We start from the raw sequence: 26,590 nt of genomic DNA, 5'->3' as shown, positions 1-26,590 counted from the left end.
CTGGATTACAAAGCGAAAAACACACGCTAAATATTTAATGCTATCGACTGCACTTTGCCTCATAAGGTTATCGATCCTCTGTACACAAATATACCTTGTTCCTCTCAGGCCTGTTTAACGCAAAGGCCGTTTTCACATGTACATCTGCTTATTTCTTATGTATCCGCTCATTTACATGGACGCTTTGGCTTGATTTTGTCTCTGAATCCATCTGGCGATTGACTTGTATGCATGTGGGAGGGTTTGTGTTTGGCAATGCGGTTAAAAGCACTGATTCTCCGTCACCAGCGCGTGTTGCAGGCACATTAACACAGTGGCAAGAACCTGGATTAAATTAGCATCGCCCCTGCTGTGTGTGGTTTAAAGGGACCATAGGTAGCGACATGACGGTGGTTATCATCACATTTGGGAATTACTCAACGTTGAGTAATGTTTTGATGCAATTGTACCTTTCTGAGGAGGTTCCAGACACAAAAGCTTTCACAATGTTACATCATTTTGTGATTTTGTGCATGTTTTGGCCTTCAATTTACATTCATTTTAAATTATAAATCAGATGAAGAATGAATTCTTCTTGAGTTGTAGTTTCCCCCAAATCCTTTTATGGTCTTAATTACAGTATTTTCCAGGACCCTTTTCATCGTTTTTTTTTAACTCCAGAGCGACTTATGTGATATTATTCCTTATTTTCACACTTGCAACAAGAGGGCGCTCTAGGCTCTGCACTTCCTCTACCTCTGGAGTTTGTGGAGTTGTTTAGAAGTGACACAGAGGAAGAAGAATTCTATGGATTTAGTGATTTGGGGTAAAACTGATGCTTTGCTAAACTTGTTAGCATGTTCTTTATGCTATAGTTATCTGAATAACTGTTCATATGTTACGTTAACATACCAGACATTTACCACAGTTCTGTCTGTGCCTCATGTAGCTGAAGGTGTTAGCGTTAGCATACGTCATGTAGCTGAAGGTGTTAGCGTTAGCATACATACACCTATTCACCATGTTCTCTCATCTGTTAATATTTTAAATTGCATTTCAAGATGAAATGTCTGTTCTTGGTCTTGGATTTTATCAAATACATTTTCCCAAAAAAAGCGACATATAAATGTTTTTTTCTTCTCTGTTATGCATTTTTTGGCTGGTGCGATACAGTAATAAGTAATTTCATGATCCACTACTTTGCACTTTGACCTGAGTAATTTATTTAGCAGTACGGTAGCTATTTTTGAACAAAACAGCACACTTAAGTACACTTTTTTTGTTACCCACCCCTAGTGATCTTGAAACAGTCTTACATTTCTGCCATAGTCACAAACGAAGTGACGATGTACAGTCACCTGTTTTTCAGAAAATAGATTCACGACCCGATTAAAAAACAATAAAAACCTCTTCTCTAATTGGAGCTGCAGCGGCTTCTCTGTCGGATTCCTTTTTGTTTTGTTTGTGGACCACTGCAGACAGAGAACAATAGCTGCAGTTTTGTCCAGCTTACCAACTCTATCAAATCCTTACACTCGCCTGATTTTTCCTACTTCAAACATTTCAATTTCCAGGACCAAATGTTTACTTCCTCCTTACTTTTTCCTGGCGGCGGTAAATATATTTGTGTGTTTTTAAGGCTGATATGCTAAAATCCCTTGTTGCTACCGTCTATTTCCGAATTGGCTTTACAAACTACATATAGTCCCTTTAATCCTTTGTAACGCAGTAATTCCGTGTTATTTCTCTCGAACGGCAGTTGTGATTGGCAGATGTCCGCTTTTCCCCTCGATCGCCCGCGAGGGACTGTCCGGCGGCTTGTTTTGTTGGAGCCTTTTTAGGACATTTTCCCGGGACAGGATGCGAACCTGAGCCAAACCGAACGCCCGCAAATCCTCAGGTCAAATGCTCCGACTGGTCCGTAGTGTCGTCCAAGTCCTCCATCTCCACTTTCATGGGCTCCGCTGCTCCGATCGAGTGCTGCGACTGGCTGGAGCAAGACATGTGGGACGAGCGGCTGTGCGTATCGTCCTCGTCGTCCATCTCCGCCTTCTTGGCCTTGTCGTCTCTCCTGGGACTCCCCTGAGCTTGCCTCCTCCTCGGGCGCGCCAGTTTCCTGTGCTCCTCGACGGTCCACATGCTGTCCTCGTCCTCGTCCCTGCCTTGCGTCTCCCGGTCGAAGTCCAGCAGCTCCTCCATCATCTCCTCGATCTCCGTCTCGCCGTCCATTTCGGCGTCCACCTCGGATCGCAACTCGCCCATGCTCTCGGTGCGGTCGGCCTCGTCCTCCTCGCCCAGGCCGCGCAGTCGCTCCGGCGGGTCGCTGGCCTGGCTCTCCCCGAACTCCAGGATGGTGGGCAGGTTGCCTTGTTTGGGGCAGCGCTTCCTGAGGCTCACCAAAAACGATTGAGGCAGCGAGAAGATGTCCACGTTGTTGCCCAAGTCGATCCACGTCACGCTCGGGAAGCTGCTCGGGTCCTGGGGGGGAACGGAGCAACACGCGTTAGTTACAAACGTTACCAAAACATAATCTTTACCTAGATACTAATTTACACAGAGTGGCCCACATAATGTTGGATCAAGTATCAAAAAGGTGCAAAAAGAATTATAAGATATACTATATACTACTATCTACTATTAATGAAAATAAACACTGAAATATGCTACAATCTAAGACAGAACAACATATTCTGTACCGCACACATCCTGAATTACCTTGAGTGCGTCGGTGAGTTCCTTGAGAATGGTCCGCGTGAGCCTGTTCCCGTTCAGGGTCAGAGTCTCCAGTCGGGGCAGAGCGGCGAGCGTGGGCAGGAGCAGCAGGAAGGCCTCGTCCGTGAGCTCCGCGAAGCCCAGCTCCAGACTCACCACAGACGGGGCGTGGCGCTGGAGGTGAGCACACAGGCGCTCCATGTCCCGCGCCGCGAGGGGGATCCCAGACAGGTCCAACGTGCCACTGGAGGGAGGCGAGGACAAGACGGCCTTCAGGCTGGCGACAAGGGAGAGAGAGAGGGGGCAGACATAAGGCACAGTTATGCAGATTATCAGAAATGTGCTAAAATGTGCCTGTAAATGTCTTGGTTGAGGTCCAAGTATTGCACAAAAATTAATGAATGGACAGTCAAATTAACAATCTAATAAATTGGGAGCTTTTTATTATTATTTAAATGATATTTTGGAATGAAATCACCTGAAAAAGTAACAATATTAAGGTGAAATGTGCTAAAAGGTGCCTGTATTGCACAAAAATGAATGAATGGACAGTCAAATTAACAACAACAATAAAGAAATATCACTGCTATTTTAAATTTATTTTTAATCTAATAAATTAGGAGCTTTTTATTTTTTTATTATACTGGGGAATGAAACCACTAATCTTGAACACCTTGAAGTGCCTTAAATTCATAAAATGGCACAAGATTATCCGATGTCATCTCTGTTTTGTTTCATAAATATGGAGCAACGTTTCTTTTCTCCCAGTTCTGCGTTGATACGACATAACCGTAAAATAAACATATCCTGATATTGCAATCGACAAACACCTGATCTGGCAAACACGTTCAATAATCAGGCAAAAAGAATATAATTCACAGGGTGTTGGTTCCGTATCCATCTCCTGTAATGATTTCAAAGTTGTTATTAAGATGATACACTTTTTGTATGTAAAAGCTTCTTATGTCATGTTTATGTTATGTTATACTTGTTGTCCCGCGCTCTACACTCACACAGTTGTATTGAGCGTGACATTTAAATTGATAATTGACCAAATAAATAGCAAACAATTGAACAGCAGAGGAACCCGAGTGCCACCTGAAGGGGCTCGCGTACTAATGCGCTTTGAAAATACTGCAGTTTCTAGATTCAAAATAACAAAGTCGAAGGAAATCGTGATAATCTGAATATTAGTTCGGACCTCTTCGCAAACACAGCTACTTCCTGAAACCTTTTGGGTAAGTCACACGTTGTTGAATCATATAACAAAATGGCTTTATTGTCTAGTGAGGCAGAAATGTAGCAAAAACGTAAAAACAGCACCACTTGGAAAAAAAGCCCAAAAAACAGCACGTACATAATAAAAAATGATAATTTCTGTGGTTCATGTGTTTCAACTCATGTAGAATGTCCTCAGCACAGGGAGAAGATTCAACATCAGCAATAGACAAAGTCACGTTCGGATATTCAGGCTCAACATCTCCGTCGTCGGCCTCTGTTTTCCCTTTGCCCCTAAAATCCAATAAAGTAGCAAAGCTTGAATCCAAGTCAATGCTGAACAAGACCCTGCTGCTCCTGATCATTAAGAAGCTCAGAAACACTTCCCCAGCAGAGGTGGGCAATCAATAAGTACTGCAGAAACACACACAAACGCACACAAACGCACACAAACACACACACAGTTACTACTCGCTAACTTGTTATGAGGTGGTTACTTCTTGTGGGGATGCAATACACATTTAGTAAAGCTAGTCAATTTAGCCCTAATTACAAATCCATCCTGATATATTCTAATGCATTACACCAACTAGACACCGTAAAAAAAAAAACAATATAAATTAAAGTTCAGCAGCAGGATGTAGGCTAACGCTCCACATTATCCACCATCTTTTCTTACCATTTTGTCCATATCGTCTGACTCGTTCCCTTTAGATCACACTCTGTCTCTGTAGCAATGTATTATTCTGATTGACAAAATGTTCAAGTGTATGAATAACCAGGAGGGGAAATGGAGAGCAGTGCCGCAATTCTAGATCAGACGTGAAGAGTATCCATGTTTTATTTGAGTTTTTAAATAGAGCAAAGGATGAATGAAAATGACTCAAACATGCACTCACTCACTCTAAATACAACTTCCCGAGAGGTAAATGAGAAGAGAAAACCATTATAAAAGCTATCAAACGTCCATTTGCATGTGTCCGTGAAGCATAATCAGCCAAAAACTGTATTTATTGCACTGAAAATGTAACATCCTGACGCAGACCTGAGCCATTTGAGGTTGTACTTTGCATGTGCATATTTACTGGTGCAATAGACTGTCGTTACTACGCGGTACGTCCTGGGGAGGTGTGCGTGGATGTGACGAAGAGGCTGTGACGACGCTGTAATACTCCACAGTACGTCGTGACACTCGAAGAACTCACAGAGGCAAAGAGGGGAAAGCAACTGTTCAGTCAGCACTCGAAATCCAATTACCCAAGCCAATAAGGGCACGTGTCAAGGGTCTGGTCCTGAGGTCGAAAGTGTTCATGGTCGGCAACATTTCTATAAACGGAAATTGAAATTAAACGTTTGCAAATGACTGAGCAATGCCCTCCTTGCTTGTTATTTATTTGTGCTCAGAGAAAGACCTTCAATCATGTGACCGTTTTAATCGCACGTGGATAGATACGTGATATACAATACAAATTATGTCAAATATGGGTCAAAACTGGGTCGAAACTGCGCACGTGTGAAGCTTTCCGTTACAGGCAACAATTCAAAGACGTACAAAAAGATATAATGCGTTTTATTTTTAGCGTCGTCAATCGCTACGGCAACGGCCCTAACGGTTCGTCGTCATGCGGAGCCATATGAACACAACCTGCTGCTATTTTCGTGCAGCTGTAACTCTGTATTCTGTTATGACTCACGCGGTCGCCTCAGGACAAACTGCTCCTCTGTTTGGGCAAGACGTACCGGACCGACGCACCGAAACAACCCCATTAACGTGACTCCGACCACCGCCGCGCGTCTCCTTTTCCGCTAACGGCGTCCCGCGGATCTTAACCGATGCCCGATGATTGCAAGTGTGCTCATGGTCATTAGGTTTTCCCCTTGTTGCATCCATGGAAACTCAAACCGTCCCCGATGTCAAATGTACTCGTGTGTCTCGCGATTTTGGGCACGATTCGCAAACAACATGAGTTTTAAGAATGACTTGTGATGACAACTGGATGAGACAAAAACAAAACCTCTGCTGTTGTTTTAATGTCTTGTTTTATTTGAAGGATTCTTTGGGCTCGTAGGGTTTATTAGACAGGACTGGTACAGTGTGAAACGGAGACGGAGATTGGGGAAGGACACTGCAGTAAACTGTAGAGAGCCGGAGACAAACTCAAACACATGTGCTATCCACTCTGCCACCGAGCAGCACACACTTCTACTGCAAGAGCGAACAGTAACTATTGGATGTTTTGTACAAAATAAGAGTTCCAACGGCCCAAATGTGTTGAGACACAGTCGACATGGAAGGGAACGTCCACTAACAGCAGGTTCAAATTCCTCCAAAAGGAAAGAAAGCGTTCATTTGAATGCACTGTTCAACTAATAAAAGAGCAAATGCAGATTTTAGTTGATGTACGCAAAGACATGGAAGAGGCCCAACTCTGGCTGATGAGTCCACACTTTGAGTAACCAACAAATGCCATTTACAAGGCTATACATTTTCTTTTTTTTTTTACTCTTTGAGCATGTTAAATATGAGCCCTGAAATCTGTTTACCTTTCTGGCTTGAGCCTTTGAGGCCCAACAAACCTCTGTTAAGACTCAGTTTTGACTCGACTTGTAGTAATATAGTTCAAAACCCTGGTGTAGACTTGGTTTGGTCCAGTGTTAGTCCTCTTTTAGTCAAGTCTGGGTGTCGTCCCGGGTTTAGTCCCAGTTTAGTCCCAATGCAAGTGTTTCCCATTTAATGACTCCCACTCCAGACCACGGCCCCCACAAACACGCTTTGCCGACTCCATCCCGTGCAACAATCCACCAACAAACATGCGTGTAATGATGTTATGCCTATTCATTTTCTCGAGGTACAAGATAAAATGTCAGATCTCTTTCAGGATTGGCCCGGCGACGGTGAAAGCCCAGTAGGGTTGTCAAGTCGCTCGCTCATAAGCGCAGCAGGGACGAGACCAAAATTAATTCCTCTAAACAAAGAAAACGGTTTAAGGCAAACAGCAGCTAATGAGCCGCGAAACCACATGCCTCTAAAGTGGTGCCGGAGTGAGTCAGACCCTTGAGGATCGAGCAGCGCATCATTATATCTGTAGCTCTGAGTCTTGGCCCCCCTCGGAACGCAACGTCTTCAATTTTATCTCTCCAGTTCAGGCTCGAAATGCAAGCAATTCAGAACCAACATCATCTTTTGGTAAACACATCAACAAGGTCACATTTCCCCATCTATTTGGCACATTAACACACACGAATAACATAGAATCGTAGATCAAGAAATGTAATGAGGACAGAATGAGCTGCGATCGAGCGACCTCTAATCACTAAGTCACCGTTTCACAATATTTAAAGGTGCATTATGTAACTTCTCCACCTCAGCCTGATTCCTTGTGCTACCGTTGCCCTTATGTCTTTGTCATTGCTTTGTCTGTCTCATCTATCTTGCATTTCTGAAATTACAGATACTTTTGTTGCTCATTAACATGTATCGCCACTCGCCTCTCCACGGATCTGACCTGGCATAATGGCGTCACCTGCTTGCTAGCTAACTACGCTTCTGATGGACTTAACAAAGCACCAACGAAGATTTTTTTGCTTTATTAAGGCGTGTTCAGGTGTAGCTATTACAAAGTGGCGACAATATTACGGGCAAATTCACAACATCGCCAAGGAGACAAGCGGGTGGCTGAAAAGTTACACAGTGCGCCTTTAAAATTGGCTTACAGTCAGTTTTTGGGCAAGGCAAGGACTGCTCCATGAATCGCTGTTATTAGTCATCTGCTAAGTCTGAATGATACTAACGGAAATGCTCCATCACCACATCGCACGTGTCTTTTCCATTTTGTTTCCATTGTCTTCGTATATTCGTATAGATTATTGGAAGAGAAAGTGCTTGATCACTTAACACGCGAGACGCCCTTAACCCTCCATCTCTCCAGCTGCATACCCACTGAGCTAAAAAGCCTCCGATTCCCAGCATCCTTCACACAGACCGTTACCAGAGCCTACGCGTCCAGCTCCTCAAAAGTCTTTCCCAGGCTGTAGCTCGTTTCTAATCCCTGGAGAGTCACAAGCTCTTTCGAAGCAATAAACAACAGACGAGCGAGCGATGGAGGGGGGGTATTGTTAAAATGCTGATTTGTGTTGTAATATATCAAGGTTAAGCGTGATTGCGGAGCGTTTGGGTTTTACGCATGATCAATCCATGTAAAGCGATCGAGACACATCGCTTCACGTTGATGGAAGCGTCGCAGCGGAACGAGGGGGAGAAATCAAACTTCGGTTAGATCCAGCTGATGGAAAAGCACAGACATCGCCCCCCCCTGTCCACAAATGCGGGAGTACGACGTGACTTTAGAGTCTGAAAGCCAGCAATGTATGGCCCGGGGAGAGGAGAGAGAAAGAGCTCGTGACAGGCCTGGCTTCGGCCCAGAGTCCCACGCTGGAGGGACAGGAGGTCACCGAGCCTCTCTTCCCCCCGACGGGACACAGCGCTGGGACCGACAGAGGCTTCTAAGGCTTCAAATTTCACTTACATATCACCGTCATGTTGCTCGCTCTCCTACAGCGCATTTATTGTGCTCACACTCACCGCAGAGAAGCCCCGGGTGAATTAAATTAAGATAGTAGTTGGTTGGTTCGGTTGATAAATACCGTATTTTCCAGAGTATAAGTCGCACCAGCCAAAAAATGCATAATAGAGATGGAAAAAACATGTATAAGTCGCACTGGAGTGTAAGTTGCATTTTTGGGGGAAATTTATTTGATAAAATCCAAGACCAAGAACAGACATTTAATCTTGAAATGCAATTTACAATAATAACAGATGAGAGAACATGGTGAATAGGTGTATGTATGCTAACGCTAACACCTTCAGCTACATGACGTATGCTAACGCTAACACCTTCAGCTACATGAGGCACAGACAGAACTGTGGTAAGTGTCTGGTATGTTAACGTAACATATGAACAGTTATTCAGATAACTATAGTATAAAGAACATGCTAACAAGTTTAGCAAAGCATCAGTTTTACCCCAAATCACTAAATCCATTGAATTCTTCTTCCTCTGTGTCACTTCTAAACAACTCCACAAACTCCAGAGGAAGAGGAAGTGCAGATTCTTCTTCTGCGTCGCTTAGAGCCTAGAGCGCCCTCTTGTGGTTGTCAGTGTGAAAATGACAAATAATATCACATATAAGTCGCTCTGGAGTATAAGTCGCACCCCAGCCAAAACTATAAAAAAAAAGTTGCAATTTAAAATCCGAAAATACGGCAGTAGAAACATTTTTCTTGACATTTGTTTGGAAATATTTGTAGAAAAAGTAGCAATGGACATTTACCATGCTTTTCGACGACTCCAGTCTCGCTTCAAAAGTCTAATAACACCTCAGCGTCGTTTATCTGACGCACTCAATTGTGACATTCGTATCAAAGCATATAGAGGAATTAGAAATGTCGCGATAAGTGAGTCCGGCATGATCGTAGGTCCAAGAAGCCGATCCGAGCCGAGAATGTCTTGCTCGTACAATGCGCTTTCCATTTGGAGTGCAAACGCGTCTCTGTGTAAGAATAAATAGCCTCTGAACGTGGATGATTAAGACACCTCTGATTTGCACAAGTGAATCTGCATGTTGATGAACCTCTAATTATCACGGCTGCGGTCGGTGATGTCACGCTGCGAGGCTGACAACTGAATACAGAGAAGCTTTTTCAATGGAAGGTTTACTTGAAAATGGCAAAATAAGCAGTGAAATCTACACTAGAGGCTTCAGAGGCCTCGGACACTGGCACTGGTCCAGTCTGTCAATGTCTGTCCTGGGCTAAAACCAAACATCTTTATTGAGGCGAAAACGCTGATCCAATTGAGCGACAAAAACCTTCTATATCGGCATGTTTAAGAATAGATTTTTGAGTTGCAACACATTCTTTTGATTGAAAATATACCACAGCACAGCACCTAAAACATAGAAATACCGGTAATGTAAATAACCAATTCTGTTTGATTTGACTTATAATATTACTCCAAACTATGACAAAAATGAGGAAATGGACAAAGAAAAATTCTATTATTAAAAAATGATTGATTCACACACTAAAAATATATATACAAATGTGTCACATTCTTCAGATTATTGTCTGAATGCGTGGTCGGCGCAGGTGGAAAAAGTCTCGACAATTCCTCAAACTTGGCAATGTTTAGCTTTTTTTTGCTTCGGTACAGAAATATGTTCAGCCCGCTCCAAAAACGATGAATCATTTGATTAAATCCATGCGTGAAGCCGATCTGGGGCATTTTTTCAAGGCGCACCAGTGTTCCCTTCGATACTGGTGGAAATTTATGACATAAATCAAACTGTACTCTTATGACGTTATCTAACATACATACTTCCCTTCACTGTTAAACATACTTAAAACACCCTTGTCGCCACTGGAGCGACAAGAGCTATGTGTCCTGCCCAACAACGCACTGATAACATGCATTTTCCATAACGAACTTTCTGTAAACATCTGGTGAACGCGGCTGGAAGAAAAACATCTTCAAACCAAACGCAGAAAACGTTCAGTCTGCCACTCACAGTGACTACATTTTATTCAGAGGAAATGAGACGTATCAGTACACTTCACATTTCACCAGTCACTGTTCAGGCTGTGGAGGCATCGGGGAAAGTGCAGACCTCAGGCGAGACACTGGCCCCATCTCGCAATCACAAATCAACCAAAGTTGCAAGGATTTTCTATAAAGCAGCACTGCATAACTTGGAGGTATGAAGTATGGCTGGCCTGGGAACGCCTCAGTCTCCCCCCGGGGTAGCTGGAGGAAGTGTCTGGGGTGAGGGGAGTCTGGGAGTCCCTGCTTAGACTGCTGCCCCCGTGACCCGGCCCCGGATAAGCGGAGGAAGATGGATGGATGGACTTGTAAAGATTATCCATGGAGATATACGTTTAATGGCATTGTACAGCCAAGGGAGCAACATTTCCATAGAAACAAGCAGGAGTCAGTCCGTTTTTCTATGTTTGTCAGTGCAATAAACACTTACAAGATGCTTTTTCCACTAGAAAGTTGCAATGGGAATTTAAAATAGATTATGTTTAATTAAAAGTGCATTATGTTGGGCTGGATATTCCCAATAGTCGATACAGAGTCGTATTAACATTTACTCGATGTATGTTTTTTTATTATGTAGAATAACGAAATGCTTTGGAATTTAATGTTCACAATGGCCTTAATATCAGAACATCAAGAAATTCAGTTCAAAAGACTTAATGCAGATGGTAAAGTGTAAAACTGCAATGTATAATGAATGTATGTTGTTTAAAAGTATCACATCTCATCACGTTTCCATATTTCAACACTTTTTCATCGCCACCCGCTCGTCTCCATGGAGATAAACCCTGAAGTCTACTGTTTTTTTCTGCCGCACTTGTCTCTTCCTCTGGATCCTTTATCGCTCAGCAAGCAGCAGCTCGATTCCGCGCGGCGCCCGAATCTCTTCAAATGTGAGAAAACGCCTCCCCTTGCGCCCCGCCCCCTGCGCCTCAGAGGTGCAGCCACGTGTTACCGTCTCACTGATCTATGCGCCGATACTTCTGCTCCCGAACGCCGCCGTCTCGTCGCCGGCAGAACAACAACATCGGCGGCGAAGTTTCAGGCCAAGTGTCAAGTCCGTTGTGTGTGTGTGTTTTTCATACGAGGGATATTCCGGATATTCCTTTTCAAAACAGTATGTAACGTTTGTTTGACCTGTTAATAAGTCTAATATTTAGACCACTGGATTTACTATTTAATTATTAACTTTAAGGTGCTCTAAGTGTCTTTTTTTTTTGGAAGGTCCGCCATCTGCTTTTATTGTTGTGTATGTTACTGTTTTGGCTAGAAATATCCACAGCAACATATTCAATTTATCTAAGCCCACGCAGGAAGTTGGCCTAGAAAGTCCAGAGTTCAGATGGGCGTGATTGACAAGTGTGATTGACAAGCCAATCAGATACAAGCAATCAAAACAAACATGGCCGCTTGAGGAGGAAAACGAAGTCACACGGAACTGAAAAATACAGCCAATTTCTGCAGAATCATTGAGCAAAGCACAAACTCTGGTCATCAGAGGTTAAAGAAGTTTGATTTTGTTCTAAATGATGGTGCCTGACGAGCTCCTTTGTCACTTAAGCGTCACGGCAATGAACGAATCCGATTGCACCTTTAAATCCACTTTGTCATTTGTGTTTATTGAATATGGAAAATAAAACCGTATGTGTCAAAAGTACCGTATTTTCCGGACTCGGCAATAAATCGCATTTTTGGGGATTTAAAAAAACAATAAAAAAATCCAAGATCAAGAACAGACATTTGATCTATAAAATAATAACAGATTAGAGAACATCACTAAATCCATTGAATTCTTCTTCCTCTGTGTCACTTCTAAACAACTCCACGAGGAAGAGGAAGTGCAGATTCTTCTTCTGCGTCGCTTAGAGCCTAGAGCGCCCTCTTGTGGTTGTCAGGGTGAAAATAACTAATAATATCACATATAAGTCGCTCCGGAGTATAAATCGCTAAAGTTGCAGTCGGCTAAACTATAAAAAAAGACTTATAGTCCGGAAACTACGGTACGCTCCAAAAGTATCCATCCGTTGTTTCCACTGCTGAAGTTTCATGTCCCGGATGCATAGTTTTAAAGCCAAGTGGGATGTAAGTGTTGGAAGACGTTGCAGCGCTTATTCTGAGATGTTCCTGCTTTCAATTTCAAACATATTCCGTATATTTTTATTAAAAGCTAAGGCGGGAGCATGCTGCGTCTGGCTGTGGAGCATTATGTTTGCTTTGATGATGACGGCCAGGACTTATTCCCGAGGCAGTCTCCACTTAATGATGCGAAGACGAGGAACAATAAATGCAGTTTTTTAATGTGGCTGGCATCTTTCCACTACCCGCACTACAGACTTGCCTTTGGGGAGCGTTTAAAAGACGAGTGATGCTGCCAAGGAGACCGTGAATCCAAAACAAAAAAAAAGTATCAAAAATGCACTAAACTGAAGAAAATTAAAGGGGAAAACAAAGCATAATTAATAACAAGTTTACAAAGCACACAGTGTTGACAAAGCATTCAAAAAAGACAGCTTAATATAAGATAAGATAAGATAATCCTGTATTGTCCCACATGGGGAAATTTGATTGTTGCAACGCAGGTAGATACAGAGGTAGATACAGAAGAAAAGAACAGATCACTTATAGGAAGTCTGAAAAACACTCTCAGTAGAAGATCTCTTATAAAATCTTAGGATGTCCGCCGGGATAACGTGACGATCTCCGGGTAAGACGACGGTTTCATGAGTTCCTCCTTTGTGTAAACGCGGTACGGCGGCGGCGGCCGGGGGGGCTCGGAGCCGAGGCACATTGCGACGACACAACGAAAACACTCAATAATCCAGCCGAACAAAGTCAGAACAAGTTGAATTAAAGCGATTCCAGTGCGTGTCCCGATCGTTCATGAAGTTCCTCTTTTATATAAACCGCGACATACTGTACGTCAGCGGCGGCCGGAGGGCGCGGGGGGGCCGGGGGCTAGCTCGGAGCTAGCGCACATCACGACAACACGACGAAAACACTCAATAATCCAGCCGAACAAAGTCAAAACAAGTTGAATTAAAGCGATTCCAGTGTGTGTCCCGATCGTAAAAGTAAAGCAGAAAAAATATTTACAAAATACAGAAGATAAAGCACAATAAAAAAGTGTGGAAAAAGAGCGGCGCGTTTACACCGGGCTGCCAGCTGGACCGGCGCCTTTGTGACGTATAATATAGGCGTTACTTTTAAATGACATATGTGAATGTGAGAAATGTTAATATAAGAATATGTTGTTCCACCTTTGTCTGAACAATATATATGACAAAAAAACACTGATTTAAGTCAATGTTTCTTCCGTAGTTTATTGTTAGTAGATGCAGATTAAAGAGTATCTTGAAGGGAGACACATTCAGCGCTTAACCACATATGTTATAATTGTATATTTGTATATATTTAGTGATTCATGCATGTTTCTTCTGCAATCAAGACAGCATTGCTCCGAAAGTTCCTGTTTCCCCCTTCCCCCCACTGCTCTGCTCTTACATCACACTTCACTGAAACGCAGAGACACTTATGTCATTCAGAAGTGTCGTGAAGCCGTTTTGGCACAATCAGAAGTCAGTTCATTCTGGATTTTAGATCAATGTTGTGATTGGAATGTAGAGAATATAAATGAATGATCCAGTGGTAGCAGACTTCATATATGTTCTGTCCTTTAGAGCTCTACAAACATGGTCGTATGTAGCTCTTGTGCTTGGGGCCTATTTTTACAAAAACACGGGAAAAAATGACTCCCATTAAACCTGAACAATTGTCTGAAGCCTTTGTGAAGCTGATACTCTGTAGTTTAGGACTCTGATGTCTGTTTTACTCTAATTATAAGTAGAAACAAGCTCTGCACAGAGAAAATCAGATTTTGAATTGTGCCAAGATTTTCTTTGTTAAATGTACGAATGCGTAAAGCTGGTTTCTGGAGGCACCGGCCGATTGACACTACAGTGAGCTTTTGTATAAGATAAGATAAGATATGCCTTTATTTGTCCACACATGGGGAAATTTGTGCGGGTTTTTGACTATTTTCTTTTAAAAACTGACGGTAATTTCACTAAAAAGCAAAAATGTCCAGTCAGAATCCATTTAAAAATCCTAATAATTTTGTATCTTATTTTAGGCACGGGTAAATTGTTTTATTTGTGTGTTTGGAGAACAGACTGACACTGGTGGAATAAATAAATAAAAAGTCCAAGCATAAGGGGTTGAATTGTTTCATTAGTTTAAAAGTTCATACTCCAATAATCTCTTATAAAGAATGAGACTATGAAGAAATACAAGTTTGAGAAGATTAAATCAACATTTTTCTTCTTATTTTAAACCTAAAGTGAACAGGAACCATGTATTGTTCGCCCAAACACAGCCTTATGAAGTCTCTCAAAGCCTCAACAGTAAAAATAATGCTTTACCACAACAACTATCGACCACGTGACGTCAGAACATGCCCCACTATAGTAAATCCTCTGTCCAAATGCACACGTCTGTTCGGTGTTTGCCGGGGTCAGTGCTCCTTTGGGAATAAACATGAGCTACAGGGACACTGGGGCTGTTGTGGGGACGTCTTATTTGATTTAAAATGTATTCCATGCTCTGTCAGCGCATTGAGACGCACTGCGCTGCTGTGTGCCGTCCTATAGCACCCAAAAGGTTACATTTGAATTCCTTTACAACGGCGCTTCTGTCAACGCAAAGGCCGATTCGTGTCCCATCTGTGTTTCCTGTTCTTTTGTACACGTGGGAGAGAGAATAATCAAAGTTGTCTGTATCCTTTTCACGCATCGACGGCAACTGTGTCGTTAACTGAATCCATAAATCTTTACTTTGGTCTTCTTTCCTCCCGTTTCCTGCCGTTTTGACCTCAGCATCCTTCGATCTATATACGGTACCGACTATCCACCAGCAGCAGGCGCAATGTTCAATAAATGTCTTGCTGTTGTAGCCGATATCTGTGTCAATGTTTCAAATCAATGGCGAGTCCCACAGCATGTTACACAAATGAACTTTTACCGTCAGAGGGTGTAAATGTACAGTTATTGCTTTCGCTTCGTTGGAAACATCCCCCGATGGCCCGTCCCTGACCCTTTCACACTCCAGTACGAGACTAAACCAGGTCCTGGCAAAGATAAATGAGGCTGAAGTCAAGACACAACCAAAACTAAGACAAAAGCAGCATGAAAATGGGTCTTCTTAGCCATTAAAACAATAACTAAACAACAAACAAATTAACAAGGCAATGCAAATTGTTCTTGACACCAAAGTTCCACTCAATTTTGGAATAATGTACTGGGGCCTCAAACCCCTGCCATGGACACAGTGGATGGATACTTTTGGAACATACTGCTGACCGCTGGGAAGAAGCTGGCGCTCACGAAAAATGGATGACTCGAACCGCTCCCAAACGATTAAGGACTTTTTTTCTGATGCCACTCTGTGTTTTCAAGCTTGTTCTTTGTGTTTTGTTGTGTTTTTTCTGTTGTTGCTCTTTTTTGTTGCCCTATGTTCTAATAAAAAATAAAACAGCAAATAATAAAACTATAACTATATAATAAACAAACAATCCGATTTTGAACCAGAATTGGTTTGAATTTACGTCACATTTAATCCCAACCAGAGCAGAACAAGGGAAAACAAGCGGTGATATAAATAATTATGAGCAATCAAGTATCTGTAATTTACTTAAGTATTATTATTTTTTTACAGGATACTTTTACTACATTTGAGAGATGGCAGCTGTACTTTCTACTCCTACTGCATGTTTGAACCAGATACAAACAATACAATAATAATAATAATAATAATAACTTTTATTTATATAGCGCTTTTCAGTGACCCAAAGACGCTGAACATAATAAAAAAGGGGGGGGGGGTATTTACAGACAGGGGGGGACAACACGTACAGAACACATTAATATACAGATAAAATGAACAAGACAGAAGAAGTAGAGAGAAAAAGATGGGGATGTAACAGGGGGTAGAAGTGTAGGCAATGGGGTAGAGGAGGCTAGGGGTAGGGGAGGTCATAGGCTTGGGTGAAGAGGTATGTTTTTAGGCGGGATTTGAATGTTGTGAGTGAGGGAGAGTGGCGGACAGGTTGGGGGAGGGAGTTCCAGAGTCGGGGTGCTGTTCGGGAGAATTCTCTGTCGCCAAAACTTTTGAGTCGGGATGTTGGTGCAGTCAGGGTGAGAGAGGAGGAGGATCGGAGAGCTCGGGAGGGGCGGTGGGGGATGAGGAGGTCAGACAGGTAGGGGGGGGCAAGGTGGTGAAGAGCTTTGAAGGTGAGGAGGAGTATTTTAAAGTTTATGCGCTGCTTGATGGGGAGCCAGTGGAGAGAGCGGAGAACGGGAGTGATGTGATCACGGGACCGGGTGTGGGTGAGGAGGCGGGTGAGGAGGCGGGCAGCGGCGTTTTGGACCATTTGGAGTCTGTGGAGGGAATGGGAGGAGATGCCAGTGAGGAGGGAGTTGCAGTAGTCGAGGCGGGAGGAGATGAAGGCATGGATGAGGGATTCAGCAGCGGGGAGGGTGAGGCAGTGTCGGATTTTGGCGATGCGGCGGAGGTGGAAGTATGAGGTCTTGACAATGTGGCTGACATGGGGAGTGAAGGAGAGGGTGGGGTCCATGATGACACCGAGATTGCGTACCAGGGTAGAGGGGGTGATGGTCGAGGTGTCGATGCTGAGTGAGAAGGGACCAGTTTTATTGAGAGTGGATTTGGTGCCAATGAGGAGGAGCTCTGTTTTGTCACTGTTCAGTTTGAGGAAGTTGAGAGTGATATAATATACATAATAATACATTAACAATAATACATTCATGATACAATCATAATAATACACATAATACTACTACTACGATAAACTAGATGAATACTTTTCATAGGTTTGAGGGGTGTTTTTCAGCAGGTTCATGGTCACAGCTTTGAACAAACAAAAATATAAACATAAAATTCACCGGAAACTTCTAGAACATGTATTTGAATTGCCAGTGTTGACCAAAGATAAGCATAATTCCTAATCAATTTTAATAATCACATTTAACACTTTACTGATCTCAAAATCTGTGTGAATTAATTCTACTCCTCATTTTTAAACGGGTTCTTTTCTTGTATGTGCTACTTTCACTGATTCTTCCATCGCACCCGTAAACCATCACATCCTTTACAACCGTGTGTTATTGCGTAGTAAAAGACGACACATTGAACGATTATGGGGAAACCTGAACGCACAAAAACATATCTGGGTTTTCTTTTTGCCGACAGAGGATTGATTTGACGCTCTGCTCTGAAAAGGTCTGACACTTCCGTTCTCTCGACTCAGAGATAAAGGAGTCGGTCCAAAGACGACGACAAAGAAGGCGACGTTTCAGCACCGCGGGCACAAAATGACACTCGCGATGGCGGAAAGTGTGAAGCCAAATACTAAAAAGCAGAGCACTTTTTGACATTTTGTAATTGCTTTATTGATTTTCTTTTTCTAGTCATACATCTAAATGTGAAAGAGCTGTGAAATGAATCAAGATTTAATCAAAATAAGATACGATCATTACTTATCGTCAATGATCCGCTTGAGGTTTTTTAAGTTTTCCATTTTTTCAACAAGAACAATTTAAAACAAGATGAATTATTACAAGGGAAAATATAATACATGTATTTTTGCCGTTTTCCAGAGCTAATATTTGATCTGGGTTGTTTGAGACTTAAAACAATTAAATAAAACACTAAAACTGTTTAGTCAATTTGAACTAGATTAATGAATATCCTCAAATATTAGTTTTATTGGACAAGGTATAACATCATCATTTAAGAGTACATTTGGTGCTACTTATAATAACTACACCTTGAGTTGACTTAACAAAGCATGATTGAGACTAGAGTGTTAATTGTGTAGTTAATAATCCTGAATCATTCTTAATAAACTGTTTGATTCATGCTGAACTAAGGCAGGAATAAGTGTAGGCAATACTGAATCAACCATGTGCAGTACTTGTAAATAAGACTGTTCTATTTTGTTTTTTATACGGTTTACTTACCTGCTGATAGTATTACCTAGTCTTGTGCTAGGAATTTTCACTTTATCTTATTTTTATTTTATTCTATTATCATTATTTTATTATTATTATCTGATTTTTATCTTTATTCTGTATTTTTATTCTGTATTTTTATTTTATTTTATTCCCCCCTCCATTCCCTATTAAGATAGGAGAGGAGTTTTGTTAATAAGAGTTTTTTTGGTTTGAGTGTGTTTTTGAAACTTCCTATAATCTGTCCTTTCCTCCTGTTCTACTGCAGTGTAACAACGAAATTTCCCCTTGTGTGGATATTAAAGGTTTATCTTATCTTGTCTTATCTTTTGTGAATTAATGTTAGAGCACAATACGCCTGCGGCTAAACGGCTGACACCGCTCACATACTTCAGACGTGTCCGCTCACTCAGCTGACCACAGACCCACACGGTCACTGCAGCGGGCGCACGAGGCGGCCGCTGTGTGCTCCACTGTGTTTGAGGGTTTCCTGTGGGCGAGTCTCCTCATCCTTTCAACTAAGACTATGTTAGTTTGGCCTTGAATTGCTCCCTATTGCGTTCATTCAGCTACAAGTGTCTTTAAATTGGCTGAAAATAGCCTGAAGAACATTCTCGCATTCTCAGGATCGCCTCAATGGAGAGAGTCAATGTCGGGAAGAATGGAGTTAAGATAAGATAATCCTTTAATGTCCACACATGGGGAAACTTCATTGTTGCAACACAGTAGATACAGAAGGAAAGGACAGATTATAGGAAGTTTCAAATTGTGAATGTCATGCATTTTTTGTTTTTGTGGCATTCAGTACCAGTCCAAGTTCTAACTGATTTTATTGCTATTTGTCTGCTATAATATAAGGCAATTTACAGTAAAAGTATTCAGGATACAGTACTCTGATTGGACCATGTAACTATGTATTCTATAACTCAACCTGCTGCTGTCAGACTCTACAACAAACACTGCTAACCCTGAACATGTGCAATATTGAATTAACCATGTGCAATACCGTCATATTCATGTGCAATTGCTGTCATACTCACAAGCAAATAAGGCCATATTCATGTGCATATAACTGACGTAAATAAGAGTGTTTTATGTTGTGTTTTTATTATTATTTACACTCTTAATAGAAGAACTCTTGAACAAAACAAAAAAACTCTTATTAACAAAACTCCTTTCCTATCTTAATAGGGAATGGAGGGGGAAAAAATAAAATAGATAAATGAAATAAAAAGATAAAGATAAAAATAAGATAATAAAATAAAGTAAAGTAAAAATAGCTAGCATAAGACTAAATACTACTAATAGTAAGTAAGTAAACAAAATAAAACTCTTATTTACATCAGTTGTATGCACATGAATATGGCCTTAATTGCTTGTGAGTATGACAGTAATTGCACATGAATATGACGGTATTGCACATGGTTTAATCAGTATTGCACATTAATATGACGGTATTGCACATGGTTTAATCAGTATTGCACATGAATATGTTAGTATTGCACATGGTTAAATCAGTATTGCACATTAATATGACAGTATTGCACATGGTTTAATCAGTATTGCACATCAATATGACAGTATTGCACATGGTTAATTCAGTATTGCACATTAATATGACAGTATTGCACATGGTTAATTCAGTATTGCACATGAATATGACAGTATTGCACATGGTTAAATCAGTATTGCACATTAATATGACAGTATTGCACATGGTTAATTCAGTATTGCACATTAATATGACAGTATTGCACATGGTTAATTCAGTATTGCACATGAATATGACAGTATTGCACATGGTTAAATCAGTATTGCGCATTAATATGACGGTATTGCACATGGTTTAATCAGTATTGCACATTAATATGACGGTATTGCACATGGTTTAATCAGTATTGCACATGAATATGTTAGTATTGCACATGGTTAAATCAGTATTGCACATTAATATGACAGTATTGCACATGGTTTAATCAGTATTGCACATGAATATGACAGTATTGCACATGGTTAATTCAGTATTGCACATTAATATGACAGTATTGCACATGGTTAATTCAGTATTGCACATGAATATGACGGTATTGCACATGGTTAAATCAGTATTGTAAGTAAGTAAGTAAGTAAGTAAATTTTATTTATATAGCACCTTTCACAGACAGAGGTCACAAAGTGCTTCACAAAACACAGAATAAAACAATAAAAACACAAAAAACTTACAGTGAACAATACAACAATATACAGTAAAATCAGTCTGTAAAACAAGTGCACTTAAAAGGCTTGACTAAATAAAAAGGTTTTAAGCTGACCCTTAAAAGCAGTAACTGAGTCCAGTGGCCGTAGGGAGAACATGAATATGACGGTATTGCACATGGTTAAATCAGTATTGCACATGTTCAAGGCTAGCAGTGTTTGTTGTAGAGTCTGACAGCAGCAGGTTGAGTTATAGAATACTTACGGGTACTTCACATGTATTTTGTGTCGTACTCTGTTACATGGTCCAATCAGAGTACTGTATCCTGAATACTTTTTCTGTAAATTGCCTTATATTATAGCAGACAAATAGCAATACAATCAATTAGAACTTGGACTGGTACTGAATGCCACAAAAACAAAAAAAAGCATCACAATCGCTAATGCCTCGATCCCTCATCACTGGCTCCTTTGCTCCCTTTTGATTGGCCCTCTCTTCCTTCACGTCGCTTCACTCATTGGCACGTTTAGAAGTTGTTACGCGATCTGCTTCCCTCGTTCTTACATTCAAACGTTAACAGAGTGCCAGCTATAGCCTTCGACCACTTCCTTTCGTTGGTTCCCAGAGTCCGGACTGAGATGGGGAAGAACGTCTTTAAGTCTTTTCAGTTCCGCGCCCAAAACGACGGGCATCAGCTGCAAAATGAGCTGTGTTCAAGAGCTTCTACAAATGTACATTTTCTTTTTTCTGTCCATGAATTAATGTAAATGTGAATTAATTTAAAATGCATGATCCCTGTAAATTGCAACCTCATTCTAGAAAAAAATATGACATCATTTTTAAACCTGGTTAATTAAATAATGGTCAAATAAAGACAAAAACTGAGGATTCTGTGCATTATTATGGTATACATACATTATACATTTGTTAGTCACTGATTTGAGAAGGAAAATCCATGCAGTTTGAACTGTTTTCTGAATAAAATGAAAGCGTAATAGGTGCACAACATTTGTATCCTGAATATGTATATTTGGTACACGTCTTTAGTTACTTGAAACTAAACTGAAGATAGATTTACTAGTTTAAACCGTGGAACAAGCAATAACATCTTTACGGAGACGAGTAACCTCCAGGGCAATGTATTGAAATGGCTCACGTCCTGGTTTCTTTATGTCAACACTGATCCATTTAGTTATGCATATTATAGAAGCAGCTTCTGTTTCCAATGAATAAACACAACTCAATCGGTTCAGCTGTCTTTATACCAGCATTTACTTATTTATATTTTTGAACGGCCTTTAGTTTGATTTATTTAAATTTAAAGATTCAAACTACCGTATTTTCTGGACTTTAAGTTGCACCTTTTTAAGGCCCCGTTTTGGCTGATTTATACTCCAGTGCGACTTATATATGTTTTTTCTTCTCTGTTATGTATTTTTTGGCTGGTGCCACTTATTCTCATCAGTTCATTATTTAGTGAATGAACCTTTAGATTCTTTAAAGGGCCTGTTCCTGGGACATAATCTACAGGACAGAAAAACGAGAACAAACCTTGGCCGACCAAAGACACGCTCTGCCAATCGATAAGTATGAAGTATGAAGTATCTCTATGCATCTGGTAAGACGGCTTACTTCATGTTTTCCCCTTTTGTTGCCGTACAACAAAAACCACGGCACACAGCCCAAATAATGTGAGCATTTTACAGAGCATTTTGCCGGTTGCATTTTGTCCAATTGAGCGTGCGATTCCCCAATTTGAGTCATCACAACCACATCTATTACACCACACGACCTTTAGCTTAATATGAGCTTTACGAAAACACAACATAACTGATAATAACAAAATTGGCGCAGAGAAACGTCGACAACTGATTTGAGTGTCATTTATTTGTGTCTATTTATTAATGGTTGATTTTTACATATAGAAAAGTTAATCAAATAAATGACACCTGTTTTAAAGGGAGTAGAAAGAAGTCAAACGTGGAACGAACCTGACGACGGGTTTAATAATAATAATGTAATAAAGGTTATACTTGTCACAATCTTGTCGTATTAATCGACACGTAACGACACAAAGTACAGCAGGGTTGATTTGTCGCATTCTCCACACGTTTTGTTTTCGTTTCAATTGAAAAATGAATGAAATGTCTTGAATTCTATTTAACTGAAATCACAGGCAAACTCCGGCTACAACTGACAGATGTGGTGAATCATTTCTGGCCATCCTCCACCAAGTGACTCACATCGGGGAACGACGGTTTCGCATCGCTGCAATTATTAATCATCGGGAAAGCAAGCGCGCCAGACAATCCAGACGGGCGTTTCAGAGCGTCAGACAGAGTCAGCGAAGACACGTCCCCGTCTTGTGGTTCGAAATCCGGCAATGGCGCTTTCCATTTCACCTCTGGCCACGAGACTAAAGAGCAGGGGTCCCCGAAACCAACAGGGCCGCGCGCGCCGTCCAAACGCCAAGGACAGACGCCATCAATTTAGACGCTGGTATTTTTAGCCCGGAGATGACCCATGGCTGGTGTTCCCTGCCGCTGAGGCAAGGGCAAAGCCAATAAGTCTGTTGTCGTGAGTGGACGGGAGACGGAGGGGGAGAGAGACAACAGAGCGAGTGAGAGTGAGGGGTCTCCATGGAGAGGAGAGCGCGAGGGCCGCTCACGACCTCATCGTTTCAGTGCCAAACGAAAGGAAACACAAGATGGTTAGAGAGTCCAAGTACTAATACTACGATACTGCAATTTGCTGTTTTACCGCTACTGATACTATAAAGCATGACGGCATAAAGCATGACAAACTCACTCATTATGTATCTAGTCACGCGGCTGATGACGCGCAAAGACACTAACTATTTTTCGAAGGCGCTTTTCGAAACAACAGTACAAAGAGCTGGACCGTGCGACACAAATATGTGGTTAATACTGCATTCAGCTTTCACTCAGACATAATACTGCTGCTTTGCTTTGGCATAACTGCTCCTTGTTAGCTGTTAGATTAAACTCCGGTACTTGAGGTCCCTGAGGTCCCTGAGGTTCTTGAGGTTCTTGCACCTTGAGCTGTAAGAACAAGTACAAAGCTTTTGGTCTTTTAATCTGAAGTTCTTCTGCTGAACGACTCTATGCCCCGCCCCTCAAAAGTCTGGCGGTAATGCAACACTCGGATGCCAACCGCCATAGGGCAACAACAACAACAACAACAACCTTGCTCAACACCCGGTCTGGAGAGACGGGAGATGGCGGAGGAGAGTGGATCGGGGATGGAAGACGTTCTGGACGGCGTGGAGGAGCAGCCTTTTCTGCCTGCACGTGCCCGGAAACGTAAAAAGTCCCTTAGCTCGTCCGAGGGTTCTGGGAATGAGCAGCAGGATGAGGCTGAAGCTATTGATGTCCGGGGTGAGAGCAGAGACTGTAAGGTGATCATAAAGCTTAGCCTAACTGTAGCTGTGGGAGTGATCAAGAGTGCGAGTGTCCGTAGAGATGGCTCGCTGCTGGTCGTGTGCAAGGACGCGGCTCAGCAACGGAAGGCGATTGGAACTAAACGTCTGGGTGGAAAGGACATTCTTGTGTCTAATGCTGAAAGAAACACGGTCAGAGGAGTTATCGTAGGTGTCCCTACGGCGACGTCTGTGGATGAAGTTAAGGAGAATTTGACGGGAGTTACGGTGGTGGACGCTAGGCGTTTGAAGGTGACCCGGTTTGGGGTAAGATGTGACAGCTTGTCGGTAATGGTAACACTTGAAGGGAGGTGCCTGCCTAGTAAGGTGTTCATTGGGTACATGTGCTATAGCGTCAGGCCATATGTTCCGCCGCCCCTGCGTTGCTTTAAGTGCCAGCGCTTTGGGCATATTGCAGCGGTCTGTAGAGGGAGGCAAAGGTGTGGTAAATGTGCAGGAGATCATGAGTATGGGAAGTGTGACGTGGGTGCAAAACTGAAGTGCTGTAACTGTGGGGAAGAACATAGCTCTGCCTACGGGGGATGCAGGTTTAGCAAAAGAGCTGCTGAGGTGCAGAAAATAAAGGTCTCTCAAGGTATATCCTATGCAGATGCAGTCAAGAAAGTTTCAAGTGACGAGTTTAGAGTAAATACAGAGAGAGGAGCCAGCGCTGCTCCCAGCCAGGGTGAAATGAGAGGCCAGCGTGGCTCCCAAGAAGTGTGAAGGTTTCAAGAGTGGAGGTCCCAAGTGTGCAGGTTCCAGAATTATTGAGAATACCCTGGTTGTGGATAGAGAGGATTTTGTACTCTTTATGGTGGATGTTGTAAACTGTGCTGCTCAGACTCAAAGCAGAACTGAAAGGATCAGGATCATTGCTAAAGCTGCAGGGAGATTCCTTGGAACAAAGGAGCTTGATTGGGCAGATATAGAAAACAGGCTAAAGGCGCTAAATGGGAGTCGGAGTGATGGGGGTCTGCTTGTGGGGAGTCAGAGTGATCAGAGTGACGAGATGGGGGTGGTCTCCTGTCCTCGCCCAGTCTCGTAGAAGCACGGCTACCAAGCGGCGACATCAATGGACATATTAAAGCCTATAGAATGAAGCCTAAAGAATAAAGCTGTACGGTGAAAGCACCGAACGTCAAAGAAGGAGAGGAAGATGAAGAAGAGTCTCCCTGGAATAAAGCCGGTTGGTCTCTGAAACGGCTCAGCACCCGGTCTGGAGAGACGGGAGATGGCGGAGGAGAGTGGATCGGGGATGGAGGACGTTCTGGACGGCGTGGAGGAGCAGCCTTTTCTGCCTGCACGTGCCCGGAAACGTGGAGGGTCCCTTGGCTCGTCCGAGGGTTCTGGGAATGAGCAGCAGGATGAGGCTGAAGCTATTGATGTCCGGGGTGAGAGCGGAGACTGTGGGGTGATCATAAAGCTTGCACAGGATGGTGCATCCTTTAAGGAGTGGAATTCAGTGGCATTGTCGGGGAGCCTGGCTGTAGCTGTGGGAGTGATCAAGAGTGCGAGTGTCCTTGGAGATGGCTCGCTGCTGGTCGTGTGCAAGGACGCGGCTCAGCAACGGAAGGCGATTGGAACTGAACGTCTGGGTGGAAGGGACATTCTTGTGTCTGGTGCTGAAAGAAGCACGGTCGGGGGAGTTATCGTGGGTGTCCCTACGGCGACGTCTGTGGATGAAGTTAAGGAGAATTTGACGGGGGTTGCGGTGGTGGACGCTGGGCGTTTGAAGGTGACCCGGTTTGGGGTACGATGTGACAGCTTGTCGGTAATGGTGGCACTTGAAGGGAGGTGCCTGCCTAGTGGGGTGTTCATTGGGTGCATGTGCTATAGCGTCGGGCCATATGTTCCGCCGCCCCTGCGTTGCTTTGGGTGCCAGCGCTTTGGGCATATTGCAGCGGTCTGTAGAGGGAGGCAAGGGTGTGGTAAATGTGCAGGAGATCATGAGTATGGGAAGTGTGACGTGGGTGCAAAACTGAAGTGCTGTAACTGTGGGGAAGAACATAGCTCTGCCTACGGGGGATGCAGGTTTAGCAAAAGAGCTGCTGAGGTGCAGAAAATAAAGGTCTCTCAAGGTATATCCTATGCAGATGCAGTCAAGAAAGTTTCAAGTAACGAGTTTAGAGTAAATACAGAGAGAGGAGCCAGCGCTGCTCCCAGCCAGGGCGAAATGAGAGAGGCCAGCGTGGCTCCCAAGAAGTGTGAAGGTTTCAAGAGTGGAGGTCCCAAGTGTGCAGGTTCCAGAATTAATGAGAATACCCTGGTTGTGGATAGAGAGGATTTTGTACTCTTTATGGTGGATGTTGTAAACTGTGCTGCTCAGACTCAAAGCAGAACTGAAAGGATCAGGATCATTGCTAAAGCTGCAGGGAGATTCCTTGGAACAAAGGAGCTTGATTGGGCAGATATAGAAAACAGGCTA

The 26,590-nt window shown here is 42.5% G+C and overlaps 1 protein-coding gene across 1 annotated transcript in view; it reads right to left on the bottom strand.

Annotated features, from left to right (window-relative positions):
* Positions 1 to 1,320: 1,320 nt before the first annotated feature.
* Positions 1,321 to 26,590, bottom strand: part of lrrc75a (leucine rich repeat containing 75A) — a 100,810-nt gene continuing 75,540 nt past the window's right edge. Inside the window, exons 5-6 of the mRNA XM_072455538.1 lie at positions 2,695 to 2,968; positions 1,321 to 2,457 (exon numbers count right to left, since the gene is read on the bottom strand). Of these exons, the coding sequence (XP_072311639.1) occupies positions 1,876 to 2,457; positions 2,695 to 2,968 (856 nt within the window). The 3' untranslated portion in view covers positions 1,321 to 1,875. The remainder of the gene's footprint in view (positions 2,458 to 2,694; positions 2,969 to 26,590) is intronic.

Source organism: Eucyclogobius newberryi, unplaced genomic scaffold (genome assembly GCF_026437365.1).
Source record: "Eucyclogobius newberryi isolate DKJ021-1_F unplaced genomic scaffold, fEucNew1.0.hap1 SCAF_10, whole genome shotgun sequence".
In the NCBI taxonomy this organism is placed as follows: domain Eukaryota; kingdom Metazoa; phylum Chordata; class Actinopteri; order Gobiiformes; family Gobiidae; genus Eucyclogobius; species Eucyclogobius newberryi.
This window is presented reverse-complemented; position numbering and strand designations above follow the sequence as displayed.